This window comes from Procambarus clarkii, chromosome 49 (genome assembly GCF_040958095.1).
Source record: "Procambarus clarkii isolate CNS0578487 chromosome 49, FALCON_Pclarkii_2.0, whole genome shotgun sequence".
NCBI classification, from domain to species: domain Eukaryota; kingdom Metazoa; phylum Arthropoda; class Malacostraca; order Decapoda; family Cambaridae; genus Procambarus; species Procambarus clarkii.
In genome coordinates, this window is record NC_091198.1 from 30,165,410 (window position 1) to 30,182,860 (window position 17,451).

General features: G+C 38.7%; 1 protein-coding gene across 1 annotated transcript in view; it reads left to right on the forward strand.

The window, feature by feature from the left end:
* Positions 1 to 12,664: 12,664 nt before the first annotated feature.
* Positions 12,665 to 17,451, forward strand: part of LOC138351365 (uncharacterized) — a 5,133-nt gene continuing 346 nt past the window's right edge. The window contains exon 1 of the mRNA XM_069303158.1: positions 12,665 to 17,095. Coding sequence (XP_069159259.1) covers positions 12,670 to 15,429 — 2,760 coding nt within the window. The 5' untranslated portion in view covers positions 12,665 to 12,669 and the 3' untranslated portion in view covers positions 15,430 to 17,095. The remainder of the gene's footprint in view (positions 17,096 to 17,451) is intronic.

Genomic DNA, 17,451 nt, shown 5'->3' on the forward strand with positions numbered 1-17,451 from the left:
CCTGTAGACATATATTATTAAATATGACCGAAAAAGTAAGATTAATAATTTTAACACGAATTTTCTCAATCTTTCGTACAATATGCTTCACTGTTGGAGGTAAATCAAAAATCACTTCTCCAAAATTCATTTTTATTTCTAGTCTGACGCGACACGGGCGCGTTTCGTAAAACTTATTACATTTTCAAAGACTTCACAAATACACAACTGATTAGAACTTGCGTTTCCCTGATTTTATATCTACATTTGAGTGAGGTGGGAAGGGTGATGTGGCATTACATTTGAGTGAGGTGGGAAGGATGATGTGGCATTAACACAAGACAGAACACTAGAGGATATTAATAGGGTATTAAAAGTATCAACACAAGACAGAACAGAAACAATGGGTATGGAATAGAAGTGTTTGTAGAAAGCCTATTGGTCCATATTTCTTGATGCTTCTCTATTGGAGCGGAGTCTTGAGGTGGGTAGAATATAGTTGTGCAATAATTGGCTGTTGATTGCTGGTGTTGACTTCTTGATGTGTAGTGCCTCGCAAACGTCAAGCCGCCTGCTATCGCTGTATCTATCGATGATTTCTGTGTTGTTTACTAGGATTTCTCTGGCGATGGTTTGGTTATGGGAAGAGATTATATGTTCCTTAATGGGGCCCTGTTGTTTATGCATCGTTAAACGCCTAGAAAGAGATGTTGTTGTCTTGCCTATATACTGGGTTTTTTGGAGCTTACAGTCCCCAAGTGGGCATTTGAAGGCATAGACGACGTTAGTCTCTTTTAAAGCGTTCTGTTTCGTGTCTGGAGAGTTTCTCATGAGTAGGCTGGCCGTTTTTCTGGTTTTATAGTAAATCGTCAGTTGTATCCTCTGATTTTTGTCTGTAGGGATAACGTTTCTATTAACAATATCTTTCAGGACCCTTTCCTCTGTTTTATGAGCTGTGGAAAAGAAGTTCCTGTAAAATAGTCTAATAGGGGGTATAGGTGTTGTGTTAGTTGTCTCTTCGGAGGTTGCATGGCTTTTCACTTTCCTTCTTATGATGTCTTCGATGAAACCATTGGAGAAGCCGTTATTGACTAGAACCTGCCTTACCCTACAGAGTTCTTCGTCGACTTGCTTCCATTCTGAGCTGTGGCTGAGAGCACGGTCGACGTATGCGTTAACAACACTCCTCTTGTACCTGTCAGGGCAGTCGCTGTTGGCATTTAGGCACATTCCTACGTTTGTTTCCTTTGTGTAGACTGCAGTGTGGAAACCTCCGCCCTTTTCCATGACTGTTACATCTAGAAAAGGCAGCTTCCCATCCTTTTCCGTCTCGTAAGTGAAACGCAGCACGGAACTCTGCTCAAATGCCTCCTTCAGCTCCTGCAGATGTCTGACATCAGGTACCTGTGTAAAAATGTCGTCAACATACCTGCAGTATATGGCCGGTTTCAAGTTCATGTCGACTAAGACTTTTTGCTCGATGGTACCCATGTAGAAGTTTGCAAACAGGACACCTAGGGGAGAACCCATGGCGACCCCATCCACTTGCTTATACATGTGCCCATCCGGGCTCAAGAAGGGTGCCTCTTTAGTACAAGCTTGGAGTAGTTTCCTCAGAATACTTTCTGGCATGTCAAGAGGAGTACAGGCTGGATCACGATACACTCTGTCGGCTATCATTCCGATTGTCTCGTCCACAGGTACGTTGGTAAACAGCGATTCTACGTCCAACGAGGCTCTTATCCCTGTGGCCCGTGCGCCCCGCAGTAAGTCCACAAATTCCTTTGGAGACTTCAGGCTGAAGGCGCAAGGAACATAAGGAGTCAGCAGGCCGTTGAGTCGCTTCGCCAATCTGTACGTGGGTGTGGGTATCTGGCTAATGATTGGCCGAAGTGGGTTTCCAGGCTTGTGCGTCTTGACATTTCCATACGCATATCCAGGTTTATATTCCCCAATGATCTTTGGCAGGTGGAGTCCGGATTTCTTGGCGTTCACAGTTTCGATCAGTTTGTTGACCTTTGCTTTTAATTCGGCTGTAGTGTCCTTCGTTACCCTTTGGAACTTAGTTTGGTCAGAGAGTATGATGTTCATTTTCGCCAGATATTCGTCTTTTTTAAGAATGACATATATTGGCGACTTGTCACCTCTCCTGACAACTATCTCCTTGTTCTCACGAAGGCTTTTAGCTGCCGCTCTAAGCTCGGGGGACAGTATGGTGCTTCTGTAGTTGCCTCGATTCTTTCCTCCTTCTGCAATAAGTTCTGCTTGTAAGGTATCTTTGGTAGTGACCTTCTTAAAGAAGGTCACTACCAAAGATACCTTTGGTAGTGACCTGGGGGACCATTCAGGCTTGTTCGCATTTGTGTTCCTCACGTGTTGCCCCAAAGAATGAGGTGATTTGGTAAAATGCTATGCCCAAGATAACTATCCGAGTGCCGGCGGTGGGGTGGTTCAAACAGCCTCGGCTATCACCTCATTATGTCCGGTCGTGATGGTCAAGTGGATTAAGGCGTCTTGTACATACCAGATGCGTTGCTTCTGGGAGTATGGGTTCGAGTCACTTCTGGGGTGTGAGTTTTCAGTTGCATATGTCCTGGGGACCATTCAGGCTTGTTCGCATTTGTGTTCCTCACGTGTTGCCCCAAAGAATGAGGTGATTTGGTAAAATGCTATGCCCAAGATAACTATCCGAGTGCCGGCGGTGGGGTGGTTCAAATAGCCTCGGCTATCACCTCATTATGTCCGGTCGTGATGGTCAAGTGGATTAAGGCGTCTTGTACATACCAGATGCGTTGCTTCTGGGAGTATGGGTTCGAGTCACTTCTGGGGTGTGAGTTTTCAGTTGCATATGTCCTGGGGACCATTCAGGCTTGTTCGCATTTGTGTTCCTCACGTGTTGCCCCAAAGAATGAGGTGATTTGGTAAAATGCTATGCCCAAGATAACTATCTGAGTGCCGGCGGTGGGGTGGTTCAAATAGCCTCGGCTATCACCTCATTATGTCCGGTCGTGATGGTCAAGTGGATTAAGGCGTCTTGTACATACCAGATGCGTTGCTTCTGGGAGTATGGGTTCGAGTCACTTCTGGGGTGTGAGTTTTCAGTTGCATATGTCCTGGGGACCATTCAGGCTTGTTCGCATTTGTGTTCCTCACGTGTTGCCCCAAAGAATGAGGTGATTTGGTAAAATGCTATGCCCAAGATAACTATCCGAGTGCCGGCGGTGGGGTGGTTCAAATAGCCTCGGCTATCACCTCATTATGTCCGGTCGTGATGGTCAAGTGGATTAAGGCGTCTTGTACATACCAGATGCGTTGCTTCTGGGAGTATGGGTTCGAGTCACTTCTGGGGTGTGAGTTTTCAGTTGCATATGTCCTGGGGACCATTCAGGCTTGTTCGCATATATATATATATATATATATATATATATATATATATATATATATATATATATATATATATATGCAATAATGATCACAAGAACACTGATCCAAGTATGCAGAATAACCACATGTGAAAAATAGAAAATCCTTAACGCGTTTTCGGCTAATTCGCCTTCATGAGAATAAAGTAGAATGAAGATAAGAAAACATTGCTGATCAGACCTTTATATCCGCCTGGGCAGATCACCTGACCACCAAAAATAAGTGGAGGAAAGGAATTATAAGAATGAAGGTAACTGCAGAAGGCCTATTGGCCCATACGAGGAAGCTCCTATTAATACCTCAAAGTGCCATACGTGTTAATGATTGCTATATTGTTTTGACGTGCTATATTGAGGCTTAAATAGGGATCCAACTTGTACATACCGGGGCTCACATTAAGGCTGTTGTTACAATGTTTGATCAGAGCAGATTTGATCAGTTTCGTTCAACTAAATCCTTACTTTTAACAATACATTTTGCCCCTGTGAAGTTGATAGAATGATTACATAAACTGGAATGTAAATACAATGCACTGGATTGCTGGGCTGTACGAATAGCATATGAATGCTGTTTTAAACGCGAGGAAAGAGATTTACCTGTCTGGCCGATGTAAACACATGCCCACTCATTACAAGGGATGGAATACACACAACCTGCTACAGACGAGGGCGAGTTCTTAATTAACATGGACTTAACTGTATTATCATTTTTGAACACTATATTAATATTAAGGTTCTTCAGGGCTGGGGCAAGATTTACTAGACCATCAGAATATGGTAATACCAACGAATTTTTCAGTTCTGGTTTAGACTTAGTAGTCTGTTTGTAGAAAGTCCTTTTTGCTTGACCAAACGCAAGATCCAAGATCGATTTTGGGTATTTTAACTTCTTCCCAATTTCGAATATATTTGCTATTTCTTCATCGAAAAATTCCGGACTGCAAACTCTCAGTGCTCTGAGAAACATACCAGAAAAAACTGCTCGCTTGACCTGAACATGATGATTTGAATACAAATGTACATACGAGCACACATTGGTAGGTTTCCTATACACATTGAATTTGAAACTCCTACCAATTCTATGAATCATGATGTCTAAAAAAGGCAGAACACCATTCACTTCGTTCTCAATTGTGAATTTAATTGACGGAACCAGCCAATTAATTTGACTGAGAAAATCAGTTTCGTCATGGTTAACCGGCCACAGGCATAAAATATCGTCAACGTACCTATACCAAAGCAAATTTGAGGGTAAAATCCTTGTTAAGGATATTTGTTTCGAAACATTCCATGTACAGATTGCTCAAAACAGGGGAGAGGGGATTACCCATCGCCATGCCAAATGTTTGTTTATAAAATGAATCATTAAAGCTGAAATAATTATTTTTAATGCACAATTTTATAAGTTCAATAATGGTGTTAGTAGGTAACGTTAAATTATACCTTGGGAGTAGATCCCGTAAGAATGACAACAGTTTATCAACAGGAACCCTAGTGAACAGAGCCGTCACATCAAAACTCGCAAGTTTAAAATCATAATTTAATTTCAAACTAGACAACTTGTTAACCAAGTACAAGTTGTTTGTTATGTGTGAGTTGGAAATGGAACCTACTACTGGAGACAAGACTTGGACAAGCCATTTGGAAAGTCTATATGCCACAGATCCAACACGACTAATAATAGGTCTTGCAGGATTATTCGGTTTGTGTGTTTTAATAAGCCCATATAGATATGGGAGAGAAGGGGAACGACTTAAAAACTTAGGAATCAACTCCTTATCGTTCTTGAGCACGGTTTTAAGAGTTTTGGTGAAATGAGCAATAACTCTTTCAATAGGGTCACTATTAACAGGTAAGTAAGTGTCTCTGTCCTCCAATAACTGGTTCATTTTTTGGACGTAGTCTTCTTTGTCCATGATGACAACAGCATTGGATTTATCAGCTTTAGTGATATGTAGAGAGGTATCTTTTTTGAGGGTTTTGAACGCTCGCATAAACCTCTCTGGACAATTAGGCACAGTACCCTTAAGTAAAGACCCGTACACCATTCCCTTGCAAATATTGATGTCATCAGCTGAAATCTCACTAGATTTCTACAAATTGCAAAAACTTTTGGCAATATTTACATAATTCACATCTCTATTTGATATGGAGAAACTCAGACCGTAACCAAGAGCAGTCATCGTATCATTATCAAGTTGTTTACTAGAGAGATTAATAACGAAGTCAGTGTTGGCGTGTTTATTCCAATCACTTTGTTGAATGAGCTTATTTAATTTTGAATCAAGCTTGTACTTACATTCGTGCAGGCAGATCTCATAGCGGTGTAACAATAATCCATCATCGGGCGATTCCATTCCAAAGGTACAGCTTGAGAAAATGAATACTTACGGCTGTTCAACGCCTTAAAACATTCCCGTAGTTCTAATTTAAGCAAATCAATATTTTTACCAAGCACTAAGCGGGAAATCTCATCAAACGGTCGGTCAGCTAATTTAAGCACACTGTTGGAGGATAGGGAACGGGGAAAGCACTTGTTCACTGAGACATTTTCTAAGAAAACGAAGACGGATTTTTAAGGTATAGGATTTCACTAAAGCAGAGCGAAAATTAGAAACAAAAGGTTTAAGAGCAGGGTAGAGTGAGAAGTGAAGAAATTGGCGCGTGGGGGGAGTAAATAAATAAATAAATAATATAATTTATATTATTGATACGCATTAGTATCTAATTTATTAGTATCATTAGTTTCTTTGTACTATTATATTAATCCCCCAAACAGTGTGGAGGGATTTGGCTCTATAATTTAATTATTACTCTACAGTCCATTTATTGCTGTCAATATTTTCAAGAGCAATTTTTCTATTATTCAAGAGATCCATAGGCACTAGCTCTCGTAATTATTTCCACTATATATTTAATTTATTTCTCCCATAAAGTGAGTGGTCTTTCAATATTATTAAAACTATTATTACTATTAATATTCTGTAGCCAGATTTTCCCACAGGTTGAGCTTTGGCTTTTTGGTCCTGCCTCTCAACTGTCAATCAACTGTTTGTATGTATGTATGATCTGCCTGCTGTGTATGATCTGCCTGCACGAATGTAAGTACAAGCTTGATTCAAAATTAAATAAGCTCATTCAACAAAGTGATTGGAATAAACACGCCAACACTGACTTTGTTATTAATCTCTCTAGTAAACAACTTGATAATGATACGATGACTGCTCTTGGTTACGGTCTGAGTTTCTCCATATCAAATAGAGATGTGAATTATGTAAATATTGCCAAAAGTTTTTGCAATTTGTAGAAATCTAGTGAGATTTCAGCTGATGACATCAATATTTGCAAGGGAATGGTGTACGGGTCTTTACTTAAGGGTACTGTGCCTAATTGTCCAGAGAGGTTTATGCGAGCGTTCAAAACCCTCATAAAAGATACCTCTCTACATATCACTAAAGCTGATAAATCCAATGCTGTTGTCATCATGGACAAAGAAGACTACGTCCAAAAAATGAACCAGTTATTGGAGGACAGAGTCACTTACTTACCTGTTAATAGTGACCCTATTGAAAGAGTTATTGCTCATTTCACCAAAACTCTTAAAACCGTGCTCAAGAACGATAAGGAGTTGATTCCTAAGTTTTTAAGTCGTTCCCCTTCTCTCCCATATCTATATGGGCTTATTAAAACACACAAACCGAATAATCCTGCAAGACCTATTATTAGTCGTGTTGGATCTGTGGCATATAGACTTTCCAAATGGCTTGTCCAAGTCTTGTCTCCAGTAGTAGGTTCCATTTCCAACTCACACATAACAAACAACTTGGACTTGGTTAACAAGTTGTCTAGTTTGAAATTAAATTATGATTTTAAACTTGCGAGTTTTGATGTGACGGCTCTGTTCACTAGGGTTCCTGTTGATAAACTGTTGTCATTCTTACGGGATCTACTCCCAAGGTATAATTTAACGTTACCTACTAACACCATTATTGAACTTATAAAATTGTGCATTAAAGATAATTATTTCAGCTTTAATGATTCATTTTATAAACAAACATTTGGCATGGCGATGGGTAATCCCCTCTCCCCTGTTTTGAGCAATCTGTACATGGAATGTTTTGAAACAAATATCCTTAACAAGGATTTTACCCTCAAATTTGCTTTGGTATAGGTACGTTGACGATATTTTATGCCTGTGGCCGGTTAACCATGACGAAACTGATTTTCTCAGTCAATTTAATTGGCTGGTTCCGTCAATTAAATTCACAATTGAGAACGAAGTGAATGGTGTTCTGCCTTTTTTTAGACATCATGATTCATAGAATTGGTAGGAGTTTCAAATTCAATGTGTATAGGAAACCTACCAATGTGTGCTCGTATGTACATTTCTATTCAAATCATCATGTTCAGATCAAGCGGGCAGTTGTTTCTGGTATGTTTCTCAGAGCACTGAGAGTTTGCAGTCCGGAATTTTTCGATGAAGAAATAGCAAATACATTCGAAATTGGGAAGAACTTAAAATACCCAAAATCGATCTTGGATCTTGCGTTTGGTCAAGCAAAAAGGACTTTCTACAAACAGACTACTAAGTCTAAACCAGAACTGAAAAATTCGTTGGTATTACCATATTCTGATGGTCTAGTAAATCTTGCTCCAGCCCTGAAGAACCTTAATATTAATATAGTGTTCAAAAATGATAATACAGTTAAGTCCATGTTAATTAAGAACTCGCCCTCGTCTGTAGCAGGTTGTGTGTATTCCATCCCTTGTAATGAGTGTGCATGTGTTTACATCGGCCAGACAGGTAAATCTCTTTCCTCGCGTATAAAACAGCATTCATATGCTATTCGTACAGCCCAGCAATCCAGTGCATTTTATTTACATTCTGTTACGGCCCTCTTGGGGCGCAACTGGGTTCCTTCTCTGATGTTAGTAGAGTTTGGGTATCCGGCCCCATGTGGGAAATTTTTACCCACCATATCTAATAATCATCTAAGAAATGTATAATTTCTATATCATATCTAAATCATATCAAAATCATATCTAAATCGTATCAAAAATCATATTAGAATCATGAAAAATTCATTATAGCTTGGTCCTGGATGACAATGGCACCATGAACACGTACGCAACAGGGGCCCTTTTGATGCCTACGTGACTTTGTACATGATCTTTCAAGGATCCAGAAGCTTCTAGAAGGACTTCTTAATTAAAAAACTATTGGAACATTGATTCAACATCCGGTAGGATTAAAAATCGAATCCTTAATAAGATTCAGTGGTACTTTCAAATACTACTTATAATCTTTAAATCTTATATCTAATTATATTATAATCACATCTTATTTCAATAATAAGTCTAGACTGTAAAAATAATCAATCAATATTCATTGAAGGCTACCGTGCTCAGAGAGCATGGCAGGGCGATGGGGGGCGAGAAGCGCCCACGACGATGCCTCGCGGCACTCCGCGTTTGTTTACAAATGAGTGAACAAGTGACTGATCCTTAGCGAACATTACCAGCTCAAGGACACCTTATCTAACATTTTTTATCGCCAGTGAATACTCTCTAGAACTGGGGGAGTACCTGGACAATATCTACAAGGAAAATCCGTGAACATTCACATAAAATAGAGTGTATAGTGGAGATCAGTGACACGGTTTCCTCCACCTTCATTCATAAACTTTTATCTCGAATCATTCTTCTGCAACTGCAGGATAATCACGTAGCAACGCTACCAGATCATCATACAGCAACGCTGTAGCAAAATATCGTGCCTAAACTCGACAAGAGAGTTAATCAGTCTGGCAAACTTGTCAGACAGGCACCCCGACTGGCAGAGAAGTATATTGAAGGTTATTTAGTGTATGATTGGCCAATTGTATGCTTGTGTAACTTTAATATCCTATAAATCTGTCTGTTGGTTAAAAAGCGAGGCTAAGCCTCACATTTCAGTAAGTTTATTAAAATTGTAGTGTAGCTGTGAATCTTATCCAAGCACTGAACCTCATGAGTGTCCATTCTGTCAGAAAAGAATTCAGCCTCAATAAGTAAAAACCTCACAAGTGTCCATAGCGTGGGAAGAGATTCACTCAAGCTAACTGTATCATATAAATTGAATATGTCTGCATATATATTTGAATATATAAATTAAGTTATCAATTGTTTGCTTAGTTAATTTTTAAGTTATCATATAAGTTCATTTAATTGAATATAATTTCTAGTACTTGACAGTATTTAGACTACATTTAAGGTCATTTATTATACTTTTACAATTTAATTTGTTGTTTATAGTATAAGTACATATTGGCTGTTAAGTTATGGTACTAGGTTAGACTATGTATGTTTAAATCTCTGATTTAAACAGAGCCAGTGTTCAGTCAGATAACTGAATTTATCAAATCTTATCCTTGTATAAAATACAAGCTGATGTGAGATCCCTGTCTACAGGTGGATTGGAACTTCTATCAACATAGTCATTCACCCCACCTGTCCCTTACAGCCCACAGTTTGTCATTAGGAAAAGAGGATCTAGGATTTACAACCCTAGCTAGAGATTTTAGTTGAATTAATTTGCAGACAGTAAATTTTTAATTTAGTTCAGTACAAGTCCCTGGTAGTCTCCTCTTATATCAATCCCAGCAGGTTTTTCCCACATTAATGGTCCTTCGAACCTAGATAATAATGGTCCTTTATACCTAGATATTTATGATCATTCGTTTATCGAATATTTCAGTGCCAAATACATAAGAAACTTCTTGATTTTGCATTGGAATAATTCTTACATATTCTAGCCTAACCTAGCTATCAGCCAATATTTATCATAGCTATATATCTAAGTAAACAAATAGTTTGCAGTGGCTTAAGCCACCATATCCATTAACTAGTAAGCATTCATAACAAACTGATACTGTTTTGTGTTAAGAAACCACAGTACTTAATTATATCAGTGTCACAGACACAACTGCATCTTAATCATAAAATACCATTATCTACCTCATTGTGGTAACATTACATATATATTTAAGTGTATTATCTAGCATTATCTCTAATCTACTGATTTTCAGAGCTGCTCATTACATAATATTCTTTAAAAAAGTGTTATCATCACTGTAAGAGCATATCATTACAATCTAACTATAATCAACTGTATCAAACCCTATTCCAGGTAAAACCAGTAGACATTCTACTGTATTTTATCTAACAATTATTATGGTAACAGATTTTGTAATAACTTTGCAAAAATAGTGCCATTTACTATTTTTAAAAAATTATTACAGGATTTACCAACTTGGTGCATTCGTGCATTCGGGTCACAAATCAAATTATTACAGTACTTTTGATAATTGAACACCTGCTACAACCAGATTCCAGGGAGGAAATGAAGGACGATCTTTGGAATCATTACCTAAGTAGACAGGAAAGCTCATTTATCAAAATACATTAACATCAAACATATTTATCAGAAAAAAGAGAAAAATCTCGGAATCTCCGAAACTCGGAAAAGGTCAAAATGGCTAACAGTATTCCACCAGCAGCTGAAACAGAAAAGAAAAGGACACAAAGTGTCTAAAAACTCACTTGAATCTACAGCCTAAAGACCATTTAAATCAGGTGATAGACAAATGTCATCATCACTTGGCTACAATAGTCTACAATTGGGGATTAAGACCAATCTTAATCTCACATCACAATCTGAAAGGCTAACAACACATTGACAATGTCAATACAAATATTATCATCCATCTAAGATAACTATCTTAATCCAAGAATATAGTCTTGATCACCTAATCTCATGCTTTCACTGGAGTGAAAGCAGCCTCAGAAAATCTGAAATTAATCAAGCATCTCAAAGAGACTTACTTAATAGAAAAGGCAAAGCCGAGAAAAAAAAAGAAAAAGCAAAATGCTTCATCACATCATGAATAATGTAGATACACATTATTACAGATACAATTCATCCTTTAAGGAAATCCTTGGAGGAGTACAAGTGTTACATGCTTGTATCACCTACTTGCATGTAATTACTTACCTACAAGTTTTACATACTTGTAACAACATCTTATCACAAAGCCAAATCTTTGATGGACTTCGAGCTTACGTACAAAGATTACGAAGCCGAGGAAAACTTAGATCTCAAGAAAAAATCCCCAAAGGTGAATCTACGGACAAAAACAAAAATGTCCAAAATGGCAGTCAAAAATCAAGGCAACAAAACTCCTCTTCTGCAAAGTGGAAACAGAATAATGTTGGCTCTTATGCTATATCCCCCACAGTTAACAGAACTGTAGGAAACCAAGCTCCTAAGACAGATAAGACAAAAGGAGCTACAAGTGCCCCAAAATGTTTATTCTGTCAAGAAGCACATACCATTTATCAATGCACAGTTTATGAAGGCCGTGCCAGTCGAATCGATCGACTGAAATCTCCAAGCAGGTGCATCCGTTGTCTACGGAAGCACGATACAAGTGAGTGTAACACTCCATTGCAAAACTGCCAATATTGTCATAAAAGTGTACATCACACAGCACTCTGTAGTGATATTAACACTCAATCCAGATCCCAGACTTCCAATAATCAACCTGCATCTCAGGCAAAGCCCAAAGATGATAATACCACAACAGCCGTACAATTCTGTACAGTAATGAGCAATGTCAACGACTTGGATACAGAAATTGTTACAGCAGCCATATTGCCTACTGCACAGCTAGAACTATGCAATCAAGGAATTTGTATTCCAACTAGAGGCTTTTTTGATCAAGGGTCACAGAAAACCTTTATCAGTAAAAAGATGGCAGAAGATTTACAACTTAAATCTTCAAAGCAAGTATCTACCTCCATATCAGGGTTTTTTACTAATTCTGGTCGTAGAACCTTTCCAGTAGTAAAACTCAATGTCTGTCTAGGTACATCCCAAAGGACAGTAGAAGCCATAGTAGTTGATAAAATTCCTACTGAAATGGAAGTGACTGGTCTGACAGCCACAATTAAATTCCTAAAAGAAAAAGGAATCCAATTAGCAGATCCTCTACTTGATTCTGACTACATAGGGGATATCGGAATCCTGATTGGAGCTGACTACTATCATCGATTCATTCTGGGATCAGAAGAATCTATGGGTATGAATATACTCAAATCAGCAGGAGGCATATTGATGACAGGACCTATACTAGATCTTGAACCTTCAACTCCTGAAAAATCACATCATACAGAAACTGTAATAGTGGCATGACTAGGCAAAGAACAGTCACCACTTAAAATCCCCCACATGATTGATGATGGATTAGAATCTGTACCTCAATTGTGGGAACTTGATGCCATAGGAATAATTCCTGAACAACCAAGTCCTGATGATGTCTGTGCATATAATCAATACTTAGAAACTGTACAGTACTATGATGGACAGTACTGGGTAAGGCTACCATGGAAAATCAACCATAAAACCTTACCTACCAATTATCACATGGCTTATAGTCAATTTAAATCTCAATTAGCAAAGCTAAGAAAAAGGCCTGAGCATTTAAAACTCTATCATGAGATTATTGCTCAACAATTAAAGAATAAATTCATCGAAGTCGTGAAACATGACAATACGCAAACAGGCCATTTTTTACCACACATGGCTGTAATGAGAGAATCAAAAACGACTCCTTTACGGATAGTTTTTAATTGTAGCTCTAAATCTGGACCCCAAGGAACCAGTCTAAATGATTGTTTGCAAACAGGTCCAAGTCTAACTCAGAAATTGTATGACATACTGTTGAAGTTTAGACTTAACAAATATGCGTATTCAGCAGATATAAGTAAGGCCTTTCTAAGAGTTGGCTTGCAGGAAGAAGATAGAGACTTCACTAAGTTTCTATGGGTAGAGAACCCAGAAGATGTCAATAGTCCTGTAGTGACTTTCAGATTCTCTTCAGTTCTTTTCGGCGCGACAAGCAGTCCATTTCTGTTGCAAGCAACTCTAGATACTCATCTGAAGAAATCATCAAGTCCCTGTAAGACTGAAATCAGTCAAAATCTATATGTAGATAATTTTCAAGGGACAGTTAACAGTACTACTGAACTGTTACAATTATATCAAGAGGCCAACAAGGAGCTACAAGGTGCCAACATGCCACTACAATCTTGGGCCTCTAATAATGCAACATTGAATAATCAAATAGCAAGAGATTACCCTGAATATCACGTACCAGAATCACAAAAGGTGTTAGGTATGGATTGGGATTTAATCTCGGACACAATATCGATCAAATCTGTGCCAGTAAATTACAACATCACTACAAAAAGGGATTTGCTTTCACAAGTTAGCAAAGTATTCGACCCACTGGGTCTACTAAATCCTTTGACTATCAAGTGGCGTTTATTGGTGCAAGAAGCATGGAAGGCTAAGGTTGGTTGGGATGATCCACTACCAATCCAGTTACAAAAAGCTTGGATGGAAGTGGCTCAAGAACAAACTTTAGTTGAAAAGATAATCTTTCCGAGACACATAGTCGAGGAAAATGAAGAAGTATCACTACATGTATTCGCAGACTCGTCAGCCAAAGCTTTTGGAGCTTGTGCTTACTTAGTGACTTCTAATCAATCATATCTTATCACCTCTAAGGCCAGAGTCGCTCCATTAAAAAAGAGAACTTTGCCTCAGATGGAACTAACAGCACTGTTAACTGGCACACGCTTAGCAGTACATATCAAACAAGTCTTGTCTACCATGAACATCAAAGATGTCATTATATGGTCTGACAATGAAGCTGTCTTACAATGGGTACGAAACGACAACTGTCCAACTCCATATGTAAAAAATCGCGTCTCGGAAATTAAAGAAATTTCCGCAGGCTTTCAATTGTTGCATGTACCAACAAAGGATAATCCAGCTGATCTCTTATCAAGAGGTATGACATTTAAACAGTTTGCAAAGGCAGATATTTGGTTTCATGGGCCTCGATGGTTAGTGAATGGTAGTTGGCCTGAACAAAAGCCACACGTCATTACGACACAAACCATAACTACCACCAGGCAGCAAGCTCAAATATTAGTCTTGGATTGTACTCGTTACTCCTCGCTCATCAAATTAATCAATGTAACACAGAACGTGTTTCATTATCTCAGGAAAAAAGGTATAAAATACACTTTTCCTGATGCACTTATCTATTGGGTAAGACAAGCCCAGAGAGAAACTTATGGGAATAACTATGAAAATCTTCCGCATAAGTTAAAACACAATCTCGGTCTGTGGATAGACCAAGAAAATCACAACATTCTGCGTTGTGGAGGGAGACTTAAACACGCAGATATCAATCTAGATACCGTGCATCCATGGCTTTTACCAAAAAATCATTGGATCACAAGGTTGATTGTGTTGCATACACATCAACAAATCATCAAACATGGAGGAGTGTTAGACACACTCACACAAATCAGACAGCAGTACTGGATTCCTCAGGGAAGACAGTCAGTCAAATCAATCTTGAAGAATTGCATGATATGCCGAAGGTACGATGCAAGAACTTGCTCTTATCCAGAGCCACCACCCCTGCCAAAGGAACGAGTGGTCCATCTACAACCTTTCGAAACGTCAGGAGTAGATTATACAGGAGCAATATATCTAACAGGGACTGCAGATAAGCAACCTATCAAGGCATACATCTGTCTGTTCACCTGTGCTACCACCAGGGCAGTACATCTAGAGGTAACACCCGATATGACTGCTCAATCATTTATTCAAGCTTTCCGCAGATTCGCAGCACGCCGATCATGCCCTAAGCTGATGATTTCAGATAACGGAGCAAACTTGGTAGCTGGAGAAGCATGTCTACGGGAAATCTGTTCCCATCCTGCAGTTACTTCCACACTGGAACAGCGTCATTGCAGATGGAAATTTATCCCTCCGAGAGCCCCATGGCACGGAGGATTTTATGAACGGTTAATAGGAACTGTAAAAAGATCCTTGAGAAAATCTCTACACCGTCAGAAAATCAATCTTCAAGAACTCCAGACAGTAATCACGGAAAAGAATCAAGGGTGAATAACCGGCCGTTGACTTACTTGTCTGAGGATCCTACTCAACATGAGCCATTAAGTCCTGCCCACCTAATGTATGGAAGACTTCTGACTCCAGTACCATCTCTAGTGGATGATGAGATCAGAGATCCCTCATATGTGGGTCAGAGCGAGTTGGTTCAGGGGTATAAACATCTGTCTAGCATAATCCAAAAATGGAATGATGTTTGGACAAAAGAATATCTTACATCTCTACGAGAACATCACTATGGGGCCAATGTCCCACATAATATATCTAATCTCCAATCTGGCGATATTGTCTTGGTAGACAGTGATGGCCCTAGGGCTGACTGGCCATTAGGTAAAGTTGTCTCAGTCCATCCAGATAGTCAGGGGATTTTGAGAATAGTCAAAATCCTGTCTAAAGGAACAACTTCCCTGAAGACATTGGACAAACTCATCCACATGGAATCAGTGAGCCAGCTGCAGTTAGATCCTGAGAGACCTCAAGACACTCTAACTCCACAAGACCTACAGACTCCTAACAGACACAATCGTCCACAACGGACAGCAGCAGAAAAGTGCAAGAAAAATCTGCACTTGTATTATCAATCCAATGGAGAGTAAATAAATACATATGGTTACTATTGTCCTAAGTATTGGACTCTGTGCCAGTTCTCTCCCTCTGGAAGATGTGGGAAATTTTTACCCACCATATCTAATAATCATCTAAGAAATGTATAATTTCTATATCATATCTAAATCATATCAAAATCATATCTAAATCGTATCAAAAATCATATTAGAATCATGAAAAATTCATTATAGCTTGGTCCTGGATGACAATGGCACCATGAACACGTACGCAACAGGGGCCCTTTTGATGCCTACGTGACTTTGTACATGATCTTTCAAGGATCCAGAAGCTTCTAGAAGGACTTCTTAATTAAAAAACTATTGGAACATTGATTCAACATCCGGTAGGATTAAAAATCGAATCCTTAATAAGATTCAGTGGTACTTTCAAATACTACTTATAATCTTTAAATCTTATATCTAATTATATTATAATCACATCTTATTTCAATAATAAGTCTAGACTGTAAAAATAATCAATCAATATTCATTGAAGGCTACCGTGCTCAGAGAGCATGGCAGGGCGATGGGGGGCGAGAAGCGCCCACGACGATGCCTCGCGGCACTCCGCGTTTGTTTACAAATGAGTGAACAAGTGACTGATCCTTAGCGAACATTACCAGCTCAAGGACACCTTATCTAACATTTTTTATCGCCAGTGAATACTCTCTAGAACTGGGGGAGTACCTGGACAATATCTACAAGGAAAATCCGTGAACATTCACATAAAATAGAGTGTATAGTGGAGATCAGTGACACGGTTTCCTCCACCTTCATTCATAAACTTTTATCTCGAATCATTCTTCTGCAACTGCAGGATAATCACGTAGCAACGCTACCAGATCATCATACAGCAACGCTGTAGCAAAATATCGTGCCTAAACTCGACAAGAGAGTTAATCAGTCTGGCAAACTTGTCAGACAGGCACCCCGACTGGCAGAGAAGTATATTGAAGGTTATTTAGTGTATGATTGGCCAATTGTATGCTTGTGTAACTTTAATATCCTATAAATCTGTCTGTTGGTTAAAAAGCGAGGCTAAGCCTCACATTTCAGTAAGTTTATTAAAATTGTAGTGTAGCTGTGAATCTTATCCAAGCACTGAACCTCATGAGTGTCCATTCTGTCAGAAAAGAATTCAGCCTCAATAAGTAAAAACCTCACAAGTGTCCATAGCGTGGGAAGAGATTCACTCAAGCTAACTGTATCATATAAATTGAATATGTCTGCATATATATTTGAATATATAAATTAAGTTATCAATTGTTTGCTTAGTTAATTTTTAAGTTATCATATAAGTTCATTTAATTGAATATAATTTCTAGTACTTGACAGTATTTAGACTACATTTAAGGTCATTTATTATACTTTTACAATTTAATTTGTTGTTTATAGTATAAGTACATATTGG